At 39.6% G+C, this 18,152-nt stretch overlaps 1 protein-coding gene across 3 annotated transcripts in view; it reads left to right on the top strand.

Moving 5' to 3' along the window:
* Positions 1-18,152, top strand: part of DNAJC12 (DnaJ heat shock protein family (Hsp40) member C12) — a 42,540-nt gene that overhangs the window by 17,948 nt on the left and 6,440 nt on the right. For 2 of the 3 annotated variants that reach the window (XM_061161629.1, XM_061161628.1), the window contains exons 4-5: positions 8,264-8,403; positions 17,522-17,726. In XM_061161629.1, the coding sequence (XP_061017612.1) occupies positions 8,264-8,403; positions 17,522-17,726 (345 nt within the window). Of the gene's footprint in view, positions 1-8,263; positions 8,425-17,521; positions 17,727-18,152 lie in introns of those variants that run through there. The other variant, XM_061161630.1, reaches the window with a different exon arrangement.

Raw genomic sequence — 18,152 nt, 5'->3', positions numbered from 1 at the left:
CGTTATGCTTTTCCTCCTACTTCTTGGGCTGCTCTTTCTGTCTCCTTTGTGACTTCTTCCCTTCTGTCCTAAGGTTCCCTTCTAAAATCTCTTCTGAGGACTTCCCTGGTGGTCCATGGGTTAAGACTTTGCTTTCCAATGCATGGGGTACAGGTTTGAGGCCTGATTGGGGAACTAAGATCCCATATCCCTTGCAGCCAAAAAAAGCAAAACATAAAACAGAAACAATATTGTACAAATTTAATACAGACTTTAAAAACGGAACATGTAAAAAAAATCTTAAAAAAAGTTTTAAACTCTCTTCTGAGCTTCCACCCGACTTTTTCTCTAGAATTTTGTTGAAGTCTGTGGTTTTCAATCATCAATTATTTGTTGATGGCTTCCCATTTAATCCTTAACTCAGTTCTCATTCCTCAGTTTCAGACTGTGGCTTTGACTGCTTCTTGAAAATATCCTTTTGAGGACATTTCAATGCCACTCTGTCAAAAACTGGCCTCATTATTCATCCTCCTCTCACCTCTCATGTGCATGCTCAATTGCTCAGTCGTGTCCGTGTATGTACCACCCAGCTTAAAACTTCACCAATGCAGCTGAAGTCTTTTGTATATTCCTACCCTGATTTTATTCTCAGAGTAGGTAATACTATCTAAAATTTGATGACTATGGTTACTATAATATATGTGTATACTATTGGTGTATGTCTAGTATGTGTATACCTATGATTTTTTTTTTTTTTGGCCATGTCTTGGAACATATGGGATCTTCCCTGGCCAGGGATTGAACCCTCACCCCCCTGTAGTGGAAGGGTGGAGTCTTAACCACTGGACCATCAGGGAAGTACTATATTTTCTATAAGAAAAATATTATGATTAAGACCTGTCTGCTGCTGCTGTTTAGTCGCTAAGTTGTGTCCAACTCTTTGCAACCCCATGGAGTGTAGCCTGCCAGACTCCTCTGCCCATGGGATGTCCCAGGCAAGAATACTGGTGTGGATTGCCATTTCCTTCTCTGGAGGATCTTCCTGACCCAGGGATTGAACCCGCATCTCCTGCATTAGCAGGTGGATTCTTTACCCCTGGGGCCACCAGGAAAGCCCATTAAGACTTGTCTTTAACTCCACATTTCACAAATGGTAAAACTCAACTCTTTTTCATTAAAAAAAATTTCCCTTATCTTAAAGCTCTTAATTAATCTTCTGTGATCCCTTTGACTGTATAAATGGGTTGTTTTCCAGTGTAGAGAGTCATCTTTTGTTAGATACTTAACTTTACCATTGCACATTTGATTTTCCCCCTTTTTATTAAGACACAACTTACTTAAAGCAAATGTGAAAAAATCGTAAGTATAAACTTGATAAATTTTTGTCTGCATATAACCAATTTAACCACTGCCCAGATGAAGAGGTAGGACATTTCTACCACGTGAGGAAAAGTCCCTTTTCATGTCCCATTCAGTGTCAGCACCCTTTCCCATTGTTGGATCTTTATCATCATTGGTTAGTTTTGCCTAGTTTTAAATTTTATATACATGGAATCATATGGTATGTACTCTTTTGTGAAGCTTCTTTTGCTTTACCTTGTGTCTGTAATATTTACACCTTGACTGTACATGTAACAGGGGTTCATTCTCTGTCATTGCTGGGCCTTGAGGCATAAGCCCCTTCATGTTGTGCCCTCCCCACATCCCTCCAGTCTCACTGTCTCTCCACCACCACACTTACAACCCTATGTTTCAGCCACTCAGAACTACTTTGGCTCCTAGGGACATTCCTGGTGATCCGGTGGTTAAGAATCTGACTTCCAGTGCAGGGGACATGGGCTCAATCCCTGGTCGGGGAGCTAAGATTCCACATGCCACAGAACAACTAAGCCCGAGTGCCTCACCTCGAGAGTCTGTGTGCTGCAAACCAAAGAGCCCACACGCCCTGGAGCCTGTGCACCACAACTAAAGGGAAGCCCATGTGTCACAGTGAAGAGCCTGGGTACTGTAACTAAGACTCGACTCAGCCAAAAATAAATATTTAAAAAATCCCAGCATTTAACGGATTATTTAAAAGAAAAAAAAGAAAAAGAACTACCTTGGCTCTTTAATGTGTCCTGCTGTCTACTCTAGACCTTTATACTTACTGCCTTTTCTGTCTGGAACATTCCTGAGGCCTGCCTGCCTCCCTGCCCTGCTTTTGATTGGCTGGGTCGTGCTCCCGAGTCAGGTCTCAGCTTGGCCATCACTTCCTCTGGGATTCATGTGTGTCCCAGCTACCCAGAGCCCCTTATACATATGTCAGGTGGCCAACTTATATTGTTATATAACAATATTATATTGTTAGCTTGTTAACTGTTTGCTTATTAGTTATACTGGAGGCTCTGCGGAGCTGGTCTTGCTTATCTCATTCAAAATGGTATGCCTTGCGCCCAAAATAGTATGCACAGCACCTGCCGTGGAGGACAGCTACTTTGTGCACAAACTTTCTTGAATCAGTGAAAGAATGAATTCATGAACATTTCCGTAGGAGACATATATTAGTTACCCTTCTAGAATTAATACTAAGATAGATATCCTAGCATAAAACTGTAAAAATTTGATAAACACTTGAAAAAATCACCACCACAGATTATTCTTTAACTGGGTTCTCTTCCAGTGAAGCATGGCATTGAGTTGTTTTTCTGTCACGGCAAATGACTTCCATTAAGGATACATGATGAATCATTGTGCAATCATTGCCATTCTGGTTGCCATAGTGATGGGAGTTTCGTGTACCGGTACCTGAAGGTTTCTTGTTCAGAGAAACACTGCACTGTGTAAATATTTTTTAAAATGAAAAGATACACAGACATTAATATCTTCCTTTGTCAGGCTTGCAATAGATAGATGATTCAACCTTTGGATAGAAATTATTTTCAAACATGTTCAAGCATCTATTTACTTAATTTGGATGAACATGACTTCCTGAAAATTTAAGTAGTTCTTTACATACTTGCAGAAGGGTTAAGGTTACTGATAAAAATACTTTAAAATGTGAAACAAAAATTCACCCTGATGCTGGTTTTAGCTTGACTGAAATCCAGAATATATTGGACAGATTTTGAAACACATTTCATTAAGGTAAAAAGCTAAGCCTGTAGAGCAACTGCAGGTAGAAGAAATTAAACTTGTGTAATATGCCTTTTTGGCTTGCTAGATGTAGTCTCAACCATTGCCATTGAAGTGACTGATTTGGTAGTATGATGGAGTAGTAGATAAGAACACAGGTCTGTCTGTCTGCATTGCTTCTAGCTCCTACTTATGAGCTAGTTGATTTTGGGCAACCTCTTTGAGCCTCAGCATTCTCCTTGGCAGAATGGGAGACTTATAGCATATTATCACCTCTTGTGTCTCTGTGTGTGCTCAGTTGCTGAGTCGTGTCCAGCTTTTTGTGACCCCATTGCCTGTAGCCTGCCAGGCTCCTGTGTCCATGGGATTCTTCAGGCAAGAATACTGGAGTGGGTTGCCATGCCCTCCTCCAAGGGATCTTCCTGACCCAGGGATCAAACCTGAGTCTCCTGCATCTCCTGCCTTGACAGGCAGATTCTTTACCATTGTGCCACCTGGGAAGCCCATGTATCTGCTGTGAGGATTAAATGAGGTATTTTGCACGTGGGAAGAACTCAGTGGATGTTGGTTGGCAGTTATAGTTCAGTGTACTTTTCTTGTTCTATGAAGCACTGCAAAATAAAAATTTAACAAAATGGGACAGTTTTTTGTAAGTAAACATTAGCTATTTCTCTCATTTAAAAAAAATCTAAATCTAAGGCTTTTTGAGATCCTTGTTTTGCAGTGGGTGATGCAGGCAGGACTGGTCGTGCTATAGAAATTGAGTCACTGAGATCAAAAGCCGCTGGTTGGTGCTCATGCCAGTCCTGTGTGTGTGTGTGTGTGTGTGTGTGTGTGTGTGACAGTAATGGTTTCAAGTCAACCCTTTATTAACTTCCCTTTGACCCTGAAGAGATTTCAGACTAACTTAAGGACCTGTGAAATGGTATTTTTGTTATTGATTTACAGGCTTCAAAGACTTCTGAATATTTAAAGAAGGGGAACTCTTTGTCTTTTACTAACTGAAATCTTTCAATGTCTCAATGTTGTCCTGCTTAAAAAACTCTTTATTGCTTTTTTCCCCTTAGAATAAAAATAACATACAGTATTAAATAATGTTGAAAGTGAAGGTCTGCTCTTATCTCTCTTTGCCAGAGAACCACTGTTAACACTGGATATATTTTCCTCCAGATTGTGTTCAAAGCATGTCCTTCTCATTATTATTTCTCAAGTAATTTTAAGTGGGCTACATTTAAAATGTGGCTATTATAATAATATAATTTTTGTTGTGAAATACAAATTAAGAGAACCTCTGTATTTTCAAAGCAAACCTGGAGTTAAATTGGAATGTTTATTAAGTGTTCCATCATCATTTACTCGTATAAGCTTATAAAATGAAATCTCTCTTCCCAGAATTGGTACATGTTTATCTTGTATGATTCATTTGATTAGCTGGTATATTAAAGGACAAATATAAATCCAAGCTCATTTTTATTAAATGTGGTGAAGGTGTGGAACAAAGAAAAGGCCACCTAACAGGAAAGGTAAGGTCTCTTTTGCTTTCTGCTTATCATCTACTGTTGAGGGATTGACATAAGAATAATTTCTTTCATTCCGGAAACTCTGAAAAGTGAGGCCAACAATAATGTGCAAAGAGAAGGTGAATCGTAGATAAAAATGTAAATTTTTACAACCTCTGCTCTAGTAGTCTTTGGTGTGTGCATCCATGGTAATAATTTAATGAGCTTTTTATTTCTGTTGGAAAAAGTGACATCTCATTTATACACTGGTACATTTACATTGTCGTCAGCAACAGGAAGGATTACTCACTCGAGCTGGCAGCTATTGCAAGATGTTTTTTATGTGTTTGTTTTCCTTCACTTTCAATAGCCCCACCTTTAGGATCTTCCTTTTAACCCGTCAATTGCTACTACCTCCAGTAGTGATATTAAATATTTAATGATATATTAAGCACCTGTGCTGCCCAGCTTTGGTCAGGGTCCAGGAGGAACCCTGCCCCATGTTGGGCAGTATCTCTGGTTGCTGAAGGAACAGATGAAGTAGTGGTTTTGGGGGATGAGAGTTCAGGAACAGTAGCCCTTTACCAGCTGGGGTACAGAAGTATTTCAGTAGTTTCACAGTTGGTATGGTGGTACCATCAGGACTGACTGTACATTTGTCTTAACATCTTTTGTTTCAGAGGATATTGATGACTTCCCATGAGGTATTTTTAAGCACTGTCAGGACAATTTTAATTATTTTTCCCACTAACAGTATTAAAAGGTGCCTAATTCACAAAATGTTTTAAGGGTATGTCACTTGTTTGGTGCTTGGAGCTTAGGTAATGGCATTCTATGAACATCTTTATATTCACATTCAGATTGGAAGCATTTGCTCATTCATTCATTGAACAAATACTTCTTGAGCACCTGCTACACTGCTTTAGTACAAGGGATGCAGCAGAAAACAAAACCAAGTCTCTGCCCTCATGGAGTTTGTGTTCTCATGGAGGATTATAAACAAATAACTATACATAATGTCAGGGGGTAGGTACCATGGGGGCTTCCCAGGTGGCACTAGAGGTAAAGGACCCCCCTGCCATTGCAGGTTATACATAAAAGATGCCGGTTTGATCCCTGGGTTGGGAAGATCCCTTGGAGGAGGAAATGGCAACCCACTCCAGTATTCCTGCCTGGAGAATCCCATGGACAAAGGAGCCTGGCAGGCTATAGTCCATAACGTCGCACAAAGTCAGACATGAGTGAAGTGACTTAGCACACACTCAGGTACTATGAAGAAAAGGAAAGCAGAGTGAGGGAGATAAAGGAATGGGCTGATGGGGTGGGCAGCTATTTTATGTAGAAGGTTGGAGAAAACTCCAGCAACAAGACAATACCCAAGCTGACATCTGGAAGAAGTAAGCTGTGTGAGTGCTTAGGGTAAAGTGTTCTTGGCAGAAAGGACAGCGAGTTCCAAGTCCTGGGGCTGCAGCATGCTTGGTGTACTCAAGGAACATCAGGGCGGCTACTGTGGCTGTATCGAAGGAGGTGGGAAAAGTAGGAGGAAATGAAGTTGGAGAAGGAAGAGAGGGTAGAGAGCAGGCAGAGCAGAGCATGTCAGACCTAACAGCCATGGTGAGAATTTTCAGTTTAATTCCAACAAAAATGAAAAGTAAAAATGGAAGTGATTTTGAGCAGAGGAAAGATATTATGTGACTTCTTTTACTTGCTTTCTTTTTTCTTTAAGATCATTAAAAAATTTTTTTTAAATTTAATTTATTTATTTGGCTGTGCTGGGTCTTAAGTGCGGCACACAGGACCTTTAGTTGCAGCTTGTGAACTCTTAGTTGTGGCGTGTGGGATCTAGTTCCCTGGTCAGAGAATGATCCCAGCCTCCTCCATTGGGAGTGTGGAGTCTTAGCCACAGACCACCAGTGAAGTCCCTCTTTCATTTTTTTTTCTCCCTTTTTTGGCCATGCTGTGTGGCTTTGCAGAGTCTTAGTTGAACCGAGGCCCTCAGCTTTGAAAGCATGGAGTCCCAATCACCAGACTACCAGGGAATTCCCTATGTAACTTATTTTTGAAAAGACCACTCTGACCGCTGTGTAGAAGATAGAGCAAGGCAAAGGCAGGGAGATGAGTTGAGCAGCTAATATAATCATCCGGCCAAGAGAGGATGGTGGCCTGGACTAGAGTGATGGCAGTGGAGGTGGGGGCAAGAGGTCAAAGCTGAGTATAGTTTAAAGATACACTGACTCTACAGATGGAGTCAACAGGGCTTGTTGACGAATTAGAAATGAGATGTGGAAGAAAGAGAAGAGTCAAGGATGACCCCAAGTGTAGTGGAAACCAGTGAAGTATTTCTTGATTCCTCAAGCAGAATCAATCTTATTTCTGTATTTCTCTTTAGCACACTGTATTGAAATGATTTATTTATACGTCTGCTTCCTTACTAGACTCTAAGTTTCTCAAGGGCACAACCTGGATCTTAGTGATGAATGATGACATTTTCATTATCCTCAGAGATGAAGGAGAAAGTGGGGATTAGAGGGTAAGATGTACTGCAGGAAAAGGGAAGGGGCAGGAGGCAGTCAAGTGTAGACTGGTGAGCACCAGCTGGGGAGCCTGGCAGGCTTGGGTTTGAATCATGGCTCCATCACTTGTAGCTTAGGACAAGTTACATTAACCTGCTTTAGCTTTAGATCATGTAAAATGTGAGTAATACTAATATTAATACTATCCACTTGATAAGGTTGTTGTGAACTAGAAACTGTACTCATCCCACCCCTCTAGGTAGTCACCCCTCTAGGTAGTCACCGAGTCTGCTTTGAGTTCCAAGTCACATAGCAAATTCACACTGGCTATTGATTTTACATCTGGTAGTGTGTATGTTTCCACGCTACTCACTCCATTCATCCCACCCTCTCCTTCCCCGTTCCCCTGTCGGTGTCCATAAGTCTGTTCTCTATGTCTGCATCTCCATTGCTGCTTTGCAGATAGGCTCATCAGTACCATCTTTCCAGATTACATGCTGCTGCTACTCAGTCATGTCCGACTCTGTGTGACCTCATGGACTGCAGCCTGCCGGGTTCCTCTGTCCATGGGATTCTCTAGGCAAGAGTACTGGAGTGGGTTGCCATGCCCTCCTCCAGGGAATTGTTCCTGATACAGGGATTGGACCTGGGTCTCCTGCATTGCAGGCAGATTATTTACCGCTTTCCAGTATTCTTGCCTGGAAAATTCCATGGACAGAGAAGCCTGGCAGGCTACAGTCTAGGGGGTCGCAAAGAGTCAGAGATGACTGAGTGACTGAACACACACACACACACACACACACACACACACACACACACACAGAAAAGATTGTAACTTATCCAATGTTTGTAAATGTCTATCCCATGAGATAAATATGTCTGTTGCTCACATCTACATCATCAGCACCTGGGATAGCACCTGTCACATCACTGGAACTCAGTAAAGGGAGTGGATAAACTGTGAGCCAGGTACTTTGCATACATTATCTCACTTGTCCTTACGATGCACTTTATAAATGAGGAAAAGAAAGCTTGATGAAGTGAATTGGCCCAAGGTTACATAGCTGGTAAATAATAGACGCATATTTCAGTGAGATCAGTTTGACTGGGCATTTAAAATAACTCCTCTGGGGTGTGCTCATTTTTTGATTTGTTTTCCAGTGGAGGCTTTTCAGAAACTGCAGAAGGCAAAGGACATTTTGACTAATGAAGCAAGTCGAGCCCGCTATGACCACTGGCGAAGGAGCCAGATGTCAATGTCATTCCAGCAGTGGGAAGCTTTGAGTGACTCGGTGAAAATGGTAGGTTTCTCTCTGGGATGAAGGGAATTTATGAAGCTTGGGCTGCCCTGGATTAGACTCACATAGTAGCTTAAAGGGGCTTCCCTTGTGGCTCAGATGGTAAAGAATCCGCCTGCAATGTGGGACACCTGGTTTCGATCCCTGGGTTGGGAAGATCCCCTGGAGGAGGGCATGGCAACCCACTCCAGTATTCTTGCCTGGAGAATCCCATGGACAGAGGAGCCTGGCAGGCTACAGGCCATGGGGTCGCAAAGAGTTGGACACAGCTGAGCAAATAAGCACATACACAGCACAGTAGCTCAAAGTGTCAATGGACAAGAGGAGAGAGAAGACCAAGAAGCTGGTAGAATCTGGATACTATGCAGTACCCACAAAGTCTTGTGGAAGGAAATTCAATATATCAGGGTCAGAAGAATCTCTGACTATGCTTTTCAGTCTCTTTGGCTGTTTGTATATGTATATGTAGATACGTATACATGTATATGTATATATGTATGCTTCCTGTTACCATCTACTGTTTAATACTTTCTGATAACTGTGCTTCTCAAGTTGCTCATATAACACTTCTGAATTTTGAACCAATGCAATTCATATGCTCCATCTTTTTGGTTCATATGAGCCTGTGCTCTTCTCAAAGCTTAGTAAAGTCAATAAAAACAGGACCTGATTAATCAAAGAAATCTGTAAATTATTCCTGTTATTAATTTTGGTAAAAGAATTATTGGATAGATGCAGAGAGACTTTTAAAACCATTCTGTTATTTTCTTCCACGCCATTAAAAAAAAACAAATACAAAGTAATCTCTATAATTTTCATGTTATATATTTATTTTGTCCTTCCATGGATCATTATAGATTGCAGAGAGAATGTAATTTTAAAGGTTTCTACATTCTTAGGCATGATTTACATGATTTTTTTAATCTGCTTTTTTTCCCCCTACAGGGATACTTTTCTATAACATGAGACTTAAAAATGGGGAAGTTACCTTATAAGGAAGTGTTCAGGGACATGTTAGAATAAGTGTATAAAGTGATTCACATCTCTTAAATTCCAGTTCTTCAGGGTTATGTTCAGATTCCTTCTTAATAGTTTTTATTTAAATGAGACTTGAGCAAATTGTTTTTTCACTGATAAATGACCTGTACCAGCAAGGGAGGGTCTTTGAAGTAATGGGGAAGAACAATGCAAAACTCTCAAAGTATATAGTTAAAGCCACTCTACATAACATGTAAATGGTTTTCTTCATTTCATTTTAGAATGCAGTGTATATTCATGTGATTTGTTTACAGTTGGTTAATTATTTATGAAGGACTAACCATAAGACTGTTGAATATACATACAAAATAACTAGAGAGAATCTTTAAAACGATAGTGACTTAGCTTCACATACTCAAAAATAAGATTTTTCTTCTACATTGTGTATATCCAAAATTCCTTATTAACTCTGACTAAACATTGTTCTGCCACCTCTATATAACCATATTTCTATTCTCTTGAGTATTACACACTGTAACTGCTACTGAATTAGTGACCCTTGCTATTTTAATGCCTTTTGATTTATAGTTCATTTTTCTTGATGATCCACTGAACTGTATTACTTAATTTTAACTGCTAATATCAAGTTAGCTGTGGATTTTTCAGAAACTCTTCTCCAAGTCCCTGTTCTAATTTATATTGTAGATGTCTTTCCATTAAATACTAATGTCCTATCTCCAAACACATTATTTCTGCTTAGAATTTAGTTTAATTATGAACTGTTTGAGGGCTTACAATAATTACATTTCAGATCTTACTGGCTGCATTATTGGTCTTGTCAGCAATGTTGAAATACTATGCTGGGCTAGCGTTTGGTTCGGGATTTATTTTTATTAGTGGTACAAAAATGATGAAATGCATATCTTTCCATTTTAAATCAGCTGTGATATTTTTCCTTGCACAGTCTTCTTTGTGTGGGCTCAACCATGCTGTTTCTGTATTTCTTCATCAGTGAACTTTGAAACCCCTATACCAAGTTTCATGTGTTTTGTACCTCATTGGATAGACTTTCTTTTTTAAAAAAATTTAATTAATTAATTTATTTTTGGCCTCGCTGGGTCTTTGTTGCTGTGTGTTCTCTGGTTGTGGAGCACGGGCTTTGGGGCACACGGGCTTCGGTAGTTGAGGCACATGGGCTCAGTAACTGCGGCACTCAGGTTTAGTTGCCATGTAGCACCTGCGATCTTTCTGGACCAGAAATTGAACTCGTGTCCTCTGCTTTGGCAGGCGGATTCTTTTTTTTTTTTTCTTTTTTACCAGCTTCCCACTCCCAAGAAGCACACTGCTTCTTCCCACTCTCAAGGCTCGGTGACTTGTCAAAGGCAAGACTCGAGCACGCGTCCTCCATCTCTCACCCTAACCCAGCAGCCATCCTCCACATCCTGGAGGCTCCTGGACATCGACAGGCTGTGCTCCTCACGTGCAAGTCAGTCCCTGGTACATTTGTATGCTGTCGGTTTCCCAGAGCATCCTCACTTCCAAGGTGACAAATGAAATGGAGTTTGTGCATCTGGATCCATAACCGGCCACTGGGGGCAGCCAGCAGGGCCAGCCTGGGCCTCCTGGCAGGCGGATTCTTGACCACTGCACCACTAGGGAAGTCCCAGACAGACTTTTTGTAACTTCCTTTCATTCCTTTCCGTTCTAATTCTCATAGTGGCTTCTGCATGACATGCAGAGGTAAGGTTCTCTATAACATTTTAGTTGTCGTTTTTTTTGTGTGTGTGCATTTTTCTGTGCATCCTTTCACACTCACTACTCTAGAGAAATTAATAACAATTGTCATACCTAGTATTGTTCATCATCTATTAGATCACTACCATTGTGTAGATAAATATCATCATTAGGGTATTTGGACTAGATATACTACATATGCCATTCTGACAATAAAATGGTTATAATTCAGGACTTGAAATTTTAGGTGACATTTATCTAAAACACATCTGCATGTTTGCTTGCCCTAAGGACAAATCACAATGCACTTTTGCAGCATCAAGCAGGTTCTTATCATGAGAATCTCCTAGAGGGAATTCCTTACACAGCTTCAGGGATGATACATTTCTATCATTCAATGGTGATGAAACTCTAATTTGTATTTTTTTTCCCCACAGCAAGTCCTTGTCACTTAGCCAGCTATTGATTTTACTTTTTCCTTTTTAGAAGCTCCTCCTGATAGTTTACTTTGTAAAACTTTTGATAAATCAGTCACCAAAAGGGAGGGGATATATGTGTATGAATGGCTCTTTCATTTTTCTGTACAGTAGAAACTAACAACATTGTAAAGTAACTCTACTCCAATATAAATTAACTAAAAAAAATTCCATCAGGTCAATGAGTACGTTGGAAATTTAAGTCTAGATATGTAATATTGGTTTAAAAAAGGGAAATTTAAGTCTAGATATGTAATGTTGGTTTAAAAAAGGGAATATGAAGTAGAGACTTCAGTAACTGTGGCCTTCAGATCTTGGAATAACTTGAAAACAGACACCTTTCCAGCTTAAAGAATCTTAGGGAAATCATTACTGTCTTGTTAAATGGGTTTACCCCAAGGGATCCCCGATGTGAATAGTTCTTCCTCCAAAATGGCTTGAGGATGGTTCTGGGGAAAGGGTTACAGCAAAGCCACAGTCAAAATAAAATTCTGAGAAAAACATTCTCACAAGCTGTTTAAAATGTCCCATGCTGTATCAGTTACTACAAATGCTTTCAGAGTATTTACTATAGGTCACTCATTAATCCTCACCCCCTCATCTGAGGCAGACTGTAGGCGATTTTATTCTGAGAGAGAAGTACTGAGACAGAGAGTCAAGATACTGTCTACAGGCCACCTAGCTGACCTGTGACACAAACAGCTCACGTTTTGAGTTCTCTGGGCACTGAAAGCTTGCATTTCTTACTCTCAGTTTTTCACTAAGTTTCTCAATATCCTTTGCCCTCCACAGACAAAGCCACTGGCCAGCCTCCTCTAATCCCTTGCACATGCAAAAAACTCAAGAAACTAGGCAAACAAAACAATAACAACAGACCCAAACCAACCAAACTAAAACTAGATTATATTTTACACCAGCTAAAGCCACTGCCTCTTTTTAAAATTAACACTTTTATTTTGAAATAAAACCTACAGAAAAATGCTCAACACCTGCATTTATAATTTAGCAAACAGTTGTGAAGTGTATATTCATAACCACTCCTCTCCCCAACACACATATTACTGGTACCCAGAAGCTTCATCCTTAATATATTTTGGCAATCATAACTCCATCTAATTTTTATTTTGTTAATTTTTTTATTTTTGGCCACACCCTTTGGCATGCCATATCTTAATTCCCCGATCTGGGATCAAATTTGTGTCTCCTGCAATGGAAGTGTAAAGTCTTAACCACTGCTCCACTGGGGAAGTCCTTCATTAAATTTTTAAAACTTAGTTGTACATATGTATAGACTTGTCAGAGAAAATTTAGAAGACACCAAAATATAAAAAGAAAAAAAAAAGACGTTATAATGCTGCCATGCAAAGATAACCCCATTAGTATTCTGATACATTTCCCTCCAGTGTTTTCTGCCCATCATTTGTTAGTATGAGAGCTGGTTACACTGAATGATGACATTGCTTTACGGGGTCTTTCTTTGGGGAAGAGGAATTAGGATGATGCTCCTTTGCAATTGAGGAGAGACAGGTTGACTGTGGGAAGAAGTGAGGTCTCTGGTTGGATCAAGGCAGAAGGCTTGAATATCCTTATGGTTTTAGGGTGTGCACAAGGCCATATTGCCCTCTAGTATGTATATTTTATGTATGTGTATCTACATATATATTTACTTATCTATGTTTGAATGTATCTTTGTATCTTTTAATTTAGTTGAGATCATCTATTTGACATCATGTGCGTGCTCAGTCACTTCAGTCGTGTCTGACTCTTTGTGGCCCCATGGACTGTAGCCCGCCAGGCTCCTCTGTCCATGAGATTCTCCAGCAAGAATACTGGAGTGTGTTGCCATGGCCTCCTCCCAGGATCTTCCTGACCCAAGGATTGAACCTGTGCCTCCTAAGACTCCTGCATTGGCAGGCGGGTTCTTTGCCACTAGTGTCACCTAGGAAGCCCATTTGTGATCATGTTGGCTGCTATTCATAAACACCATGTTATTAACATTTCTAAATTCTCTTAAAAAATGATGAGGAACAGGTTTATTTAAGATTCCAAGGAAGCATTTTACCACTTTGTATTTTCCCTTTTTTCTGATGAAGTGCTTCTCCTGGTTCCTGTCTATGTGGTCAGCGTTAGTGCTCCTGAGACAAGGGGTCAGAAATTATGGTATCACTCTCAGCTCTGTAAGATGCTGATGATCCCTGCTCCTTCCCCACCCCATCCCCCTCACGTTGCTTGGGCGAGCAAACATGGCCAAGTCCACGTGTAATGGGCCACCGCCTCCCTGTGTTGCTTTGTTCAAACTGGCAAATAAAGTGGTGCTCTGGGAAGGCGTTGGCAACTGCAGTATTTTGAGAGAGTTCAGACTTCAGGGCACTGCAGATGAAAAGCCTGATGTCCCTTGCATCATGGGGTGTGTGTGTAGCAGAGGCAGTGGCCCCTTCTGTGATTTTTGGCACAATTTTTAAATGTCACAACTTCTGAGTTTATTCACTAAGCCTTGGACTTCGGAAAATCAATGTTTTTGTTTTTGCTTTGTGCTCTTGCTTTGCTTTTATTCTTTTTTTAGCACAGGAAAACAATATCCTCATTATTAGGAAAATAATTTATTCTGCAGTTTTAATTTGCCCCAATACATGGCTTATGGGTTTTTCTTGGGTTTCTGAGTAACAGAGGTTACTGTTCAGTAGTGCTTTAGGAAAAGCATCCCACAGTATCAGATGAGATTTCAAGAAACAGTTATGTTTATTATTTTGGCTTATGCCACAGCTAATTATTCTACTTGAATATTCTTGATACAGCAAACTCTCTCTCTTTCTTACTCTGTATTCATCTATTCTTCCTTTTTTAATCTACTCATCCATCCAGTTTTAAACATCTTAGTAGGAAATACAGAGAGTTCCCTGGAAGTCCCAAGGTTAGGACTGGGCACTTTCACTGCCACAGTCCAGGTTCAATCCCTGGCCAAGGAAATAAGATCTCGCAAGCCATGAAGCTCGGCCAAAAAAAAAAAAAAAAAAAAAAAGAAGGAAATACATATATAGGACATATGTGAAAAGGGTCCAAAAGCATGCATGGGTAAAAGTAATTGTCTCTTACCTTTGCCCCATTTTGAAGATCCATTTTTCACTTTTTCCTACTCCTGACATCACCATCAGTAGCCAGAGCTAGGTTGGAAAAATTACACAGTTAAATTATTTGGCAAAGGACCACTACCAAGTATATTGGACACCATTCTAGGATATCAGGTTTCTGGGGAGAGTTTTCAAGTGTTTTGAATCTTGTGTTTGTCTAAAAATATAAAAGTTTTACCAGAAGTCAGTTGGGGAATGCCCAATACTTGATTTATGGTCCCTGATTTTTTAAAACTGTAACTTAAAAAATAATAAAACACTTTTGTTTTTTAAAAAACAAACTAGTACAATAGGATATGTAATAAAAAGTGAGTCCATCTTTATTTCATACCTCAGTTTTACTTCCTTTTCGCAGAAAGCCACCATTGTAGTTTCTTGTGTTTTCTTTCAGAAACCTTCCATAAGATATACAGGCATATTCATAAAAAGTCTCCAGAATAATTCTGTTAATGAATGGGAGGAAAGTGAAGTCACTTAGTCATGTTCAACTCTTTGTGACCCCATGGACTGTAGCCCTACCAGGCTCCTCCGTCCATGGGATTTTCCAGGCAAGAGTACTAGAGTAGGTTGCCATTTCCTTCTCCAGGAGATCTTCCCAACCCAGGGATTGAACCTGGGTCTCCCTCATTGTAGGCAGACGCTTTACCGTCTGAGCCACCAGAGAAGTCCATAGTATCATTAAGAAAAACCAAATGGAAAGATATTTTAAAAGTTCTCATTATTTGATGGTAACTGGACTTGAAGTGAATTCACTTAAAATTAGGACAGATATTTCACAATAAATATTGACTAAGTTTCTGCTTTGTGCCATGAGTTTTCTTAAAGACAACTTCTGCAAAACATGTATGCAGGTCAAGAAGCAACAGTTAGAACCAGACCTAGCACAACAGAACAGTTCAAAATTGGGAAAGGAGGACGTCAAAGCTGTATTTGCCACCCAGCTTATTTAACTTATATGCAGAGTACATATTGTGAAATGCCTGCTGGATGAAGCACAAACTGGAATCAAGATTGCAGGGAGAAATGTCAATAACCTCAGATATGCAGATGATACCACCCTTATGGCAGAAAGTGAAGAGGAACTCTAGAGCTTCTTGATGAAGGAGAAAGAGGAGAGTCAAAAAGCTGACTTAAAACTCAACATTCAAAACACTAAGATCATGGCATCCAGTCCCATCACCTTATGGCAAATAGATGGTGAAACAATGGAAACAGTGACAGACTTAATTTTCTTGGGCTCCAAAATCACTGCAGATGGTAACTGCAGCCATGAAATTAAAAGATGCTTGCTTCTTGGAAGAAAAGCTATGACAAACCTAGACAGCATATTAAAAAGCAGAGACAGTACTTTGCCAACAAAGGTCCATAGGGTCAAACCAATGGTTTTTCCAGTAGTCATGTATGGATGTGAGAGTTGGACTATAAAGAAAGTTGAGCACTGAAGAATTGATGCTTTTGAACTGTGGTGTTGGAGAGGACTCTTGAGAGTACCTTGGACTGCAAGGAGATCAAACCAGTCAATCCTAAAGAAAATCAACCCTTTCCAATATTCATTGGAAGGACTGATACTGAAGATTCAATATTTTGGTCACTGATGCGAAGACCTGACTCATTAGAAAAGACCCTGCTGCTGGGAAAGATTGAAGGCAGGAGGAGGAGGGGACAACAGAGGATGAGGTGGTTGGATGGCATCACTGATTCAATGGAAATGAGTTCGAGCAACCTCCAGGAGATGAAGAAGGACAGAGAAACCTGGCGTGCTACAGTCCATGGGGTCACAAAAAGTTGGACACGGCTGAATGACTGAACAACAACTGCTTGTGCTGTGAGTTTTCTTAAAGAGAAGATGTATAATCCAGAATTCTAATATTTGCCAGCTCTGCATTGATCATGGCTGGAAGGAAGGTCACAATAGTAGTAGGTTTAATCTCTGGCATGGCTCAAGGTACACAGTGCAGCTGTTTGTTTTTTGATAGTAAAATACACATAAAACCTACCATTTAACCATTTTAAAGTGTCCGCCTCAGTGGCACTAAGTGCATTCCCAGTGTTGTTCACCCATCATCACTATCTAGTTTGAGAACTTTTTCATCACCCCAAAGGGAAACCCCTGTCCTTGTTAGCAGTCACTTCCTATTCCCCTCTCAGCCAGCTTCTGGTAACCACTAATCTGCTTTCTATCTGTATGAATTTGTCTATTCTGGAATTATACAAAATGTGGCTTTTTATGTTTGACTTCTTTTACTAAGCATAATATTTATAAGATTTATCCACATTGTAGTACTTTCTTCCTTTCTTATGGTCAAAGAGTATTTCATTGCATGGATGTGCCACATTTTTGTTTATCTAATGAATTGATGGACATTTGGATTATTTTCATGACTACTATGAATATTTGTGTGTAAGTTTTTCTTTGAACACCTATTTTCAATTCTTTGTATCTAGGAACTGAATTGCTGGGACATATGGTAATTTTATGGCTAATTTTCTGGGAAAACATCATTCTTTTAATTTCTCTGATGCTGGTCCCTCTCCTTTAAACTAGGATACAAATTTCTCCTCATATTCTTAGTTTTCCAAATCAGTGAGGATTAATTGATTAATATCTGAATTAGTTGATTAATATCTGGCTAATAGTCAAGTCTAACATTTTGTTAATCAGTACTATAATAGTAGGTTACCACAATATTGAACATATATTTTTGAACACATTGAACACAATAATTGTTACCACATATTGAACTTTAAATATAGAAACTATATAATATGGATTTTATATTATATATCTGCTTTCAATTAATGTAGTCAATGCACTGGGCTGTCAGAGGAAAAAAGGATCTGATGTTGGAAGAATCTGACCAGACTAATACTGACAAAATTGAAAATGAGGAACAGGATGAGCAAAAAGAGATAAAGAAAGAGGAGTTTGGTTCAACCACAGAGAAAATGGAGCAGAAAGAACCCAAATCTGTGGAGAAGTCATTCTCTCCACAAAATCCAGATTCTCCAGGTAAGTCATGTCATGTAGTTTGTAGAACAGAGGAGGTCTCAAATTAAAAGACCATTTTATATCGTATGTATTCTCAACTTTTCCAGTTACATAATAGTACCAACTATTAAGGTTGTTTTGGCACCTTGAAAGATACTTACCATTGACACAGAAACTAGATATATTCCTTAACACATTCCTTGCAAGCGAAAACTTGAGACATTTCTGGGATCATCTTCTGCTTTACTGAAACAACTCTAGCTAGCATGTGTTGGGTATATATGTATATATTTACTTATTTTTAAACTTGTTTTTGGATTTTTTGATGTGGGACCATTTTTGAAGTCTTAATTGAATTTGTTACAATATTGCTTCTGTTTTATGTTTTGGTTTTGTGGCCTTGAGGCATGTGGGATCTTAGCTCCCCAACCAGGGACTGAACCCACA

This window comes from Dama dama, chromosome 15 (genome assembly GCF_033118175.1).
Source record: "Dama dama isolate Ldn47 chromosome 15, ASM3311817v1, whole genome shotgun sequence".
NCBI lineage: Eukaryota > Metazoa > Chordata > Mammalia > Artiodactyla > Cervidae > Dama > Dama dama.
Note: the sequence above shows the minus strand (reverse complement) of the source record. Positions and strands in the feature narration are given on the sequence as shown.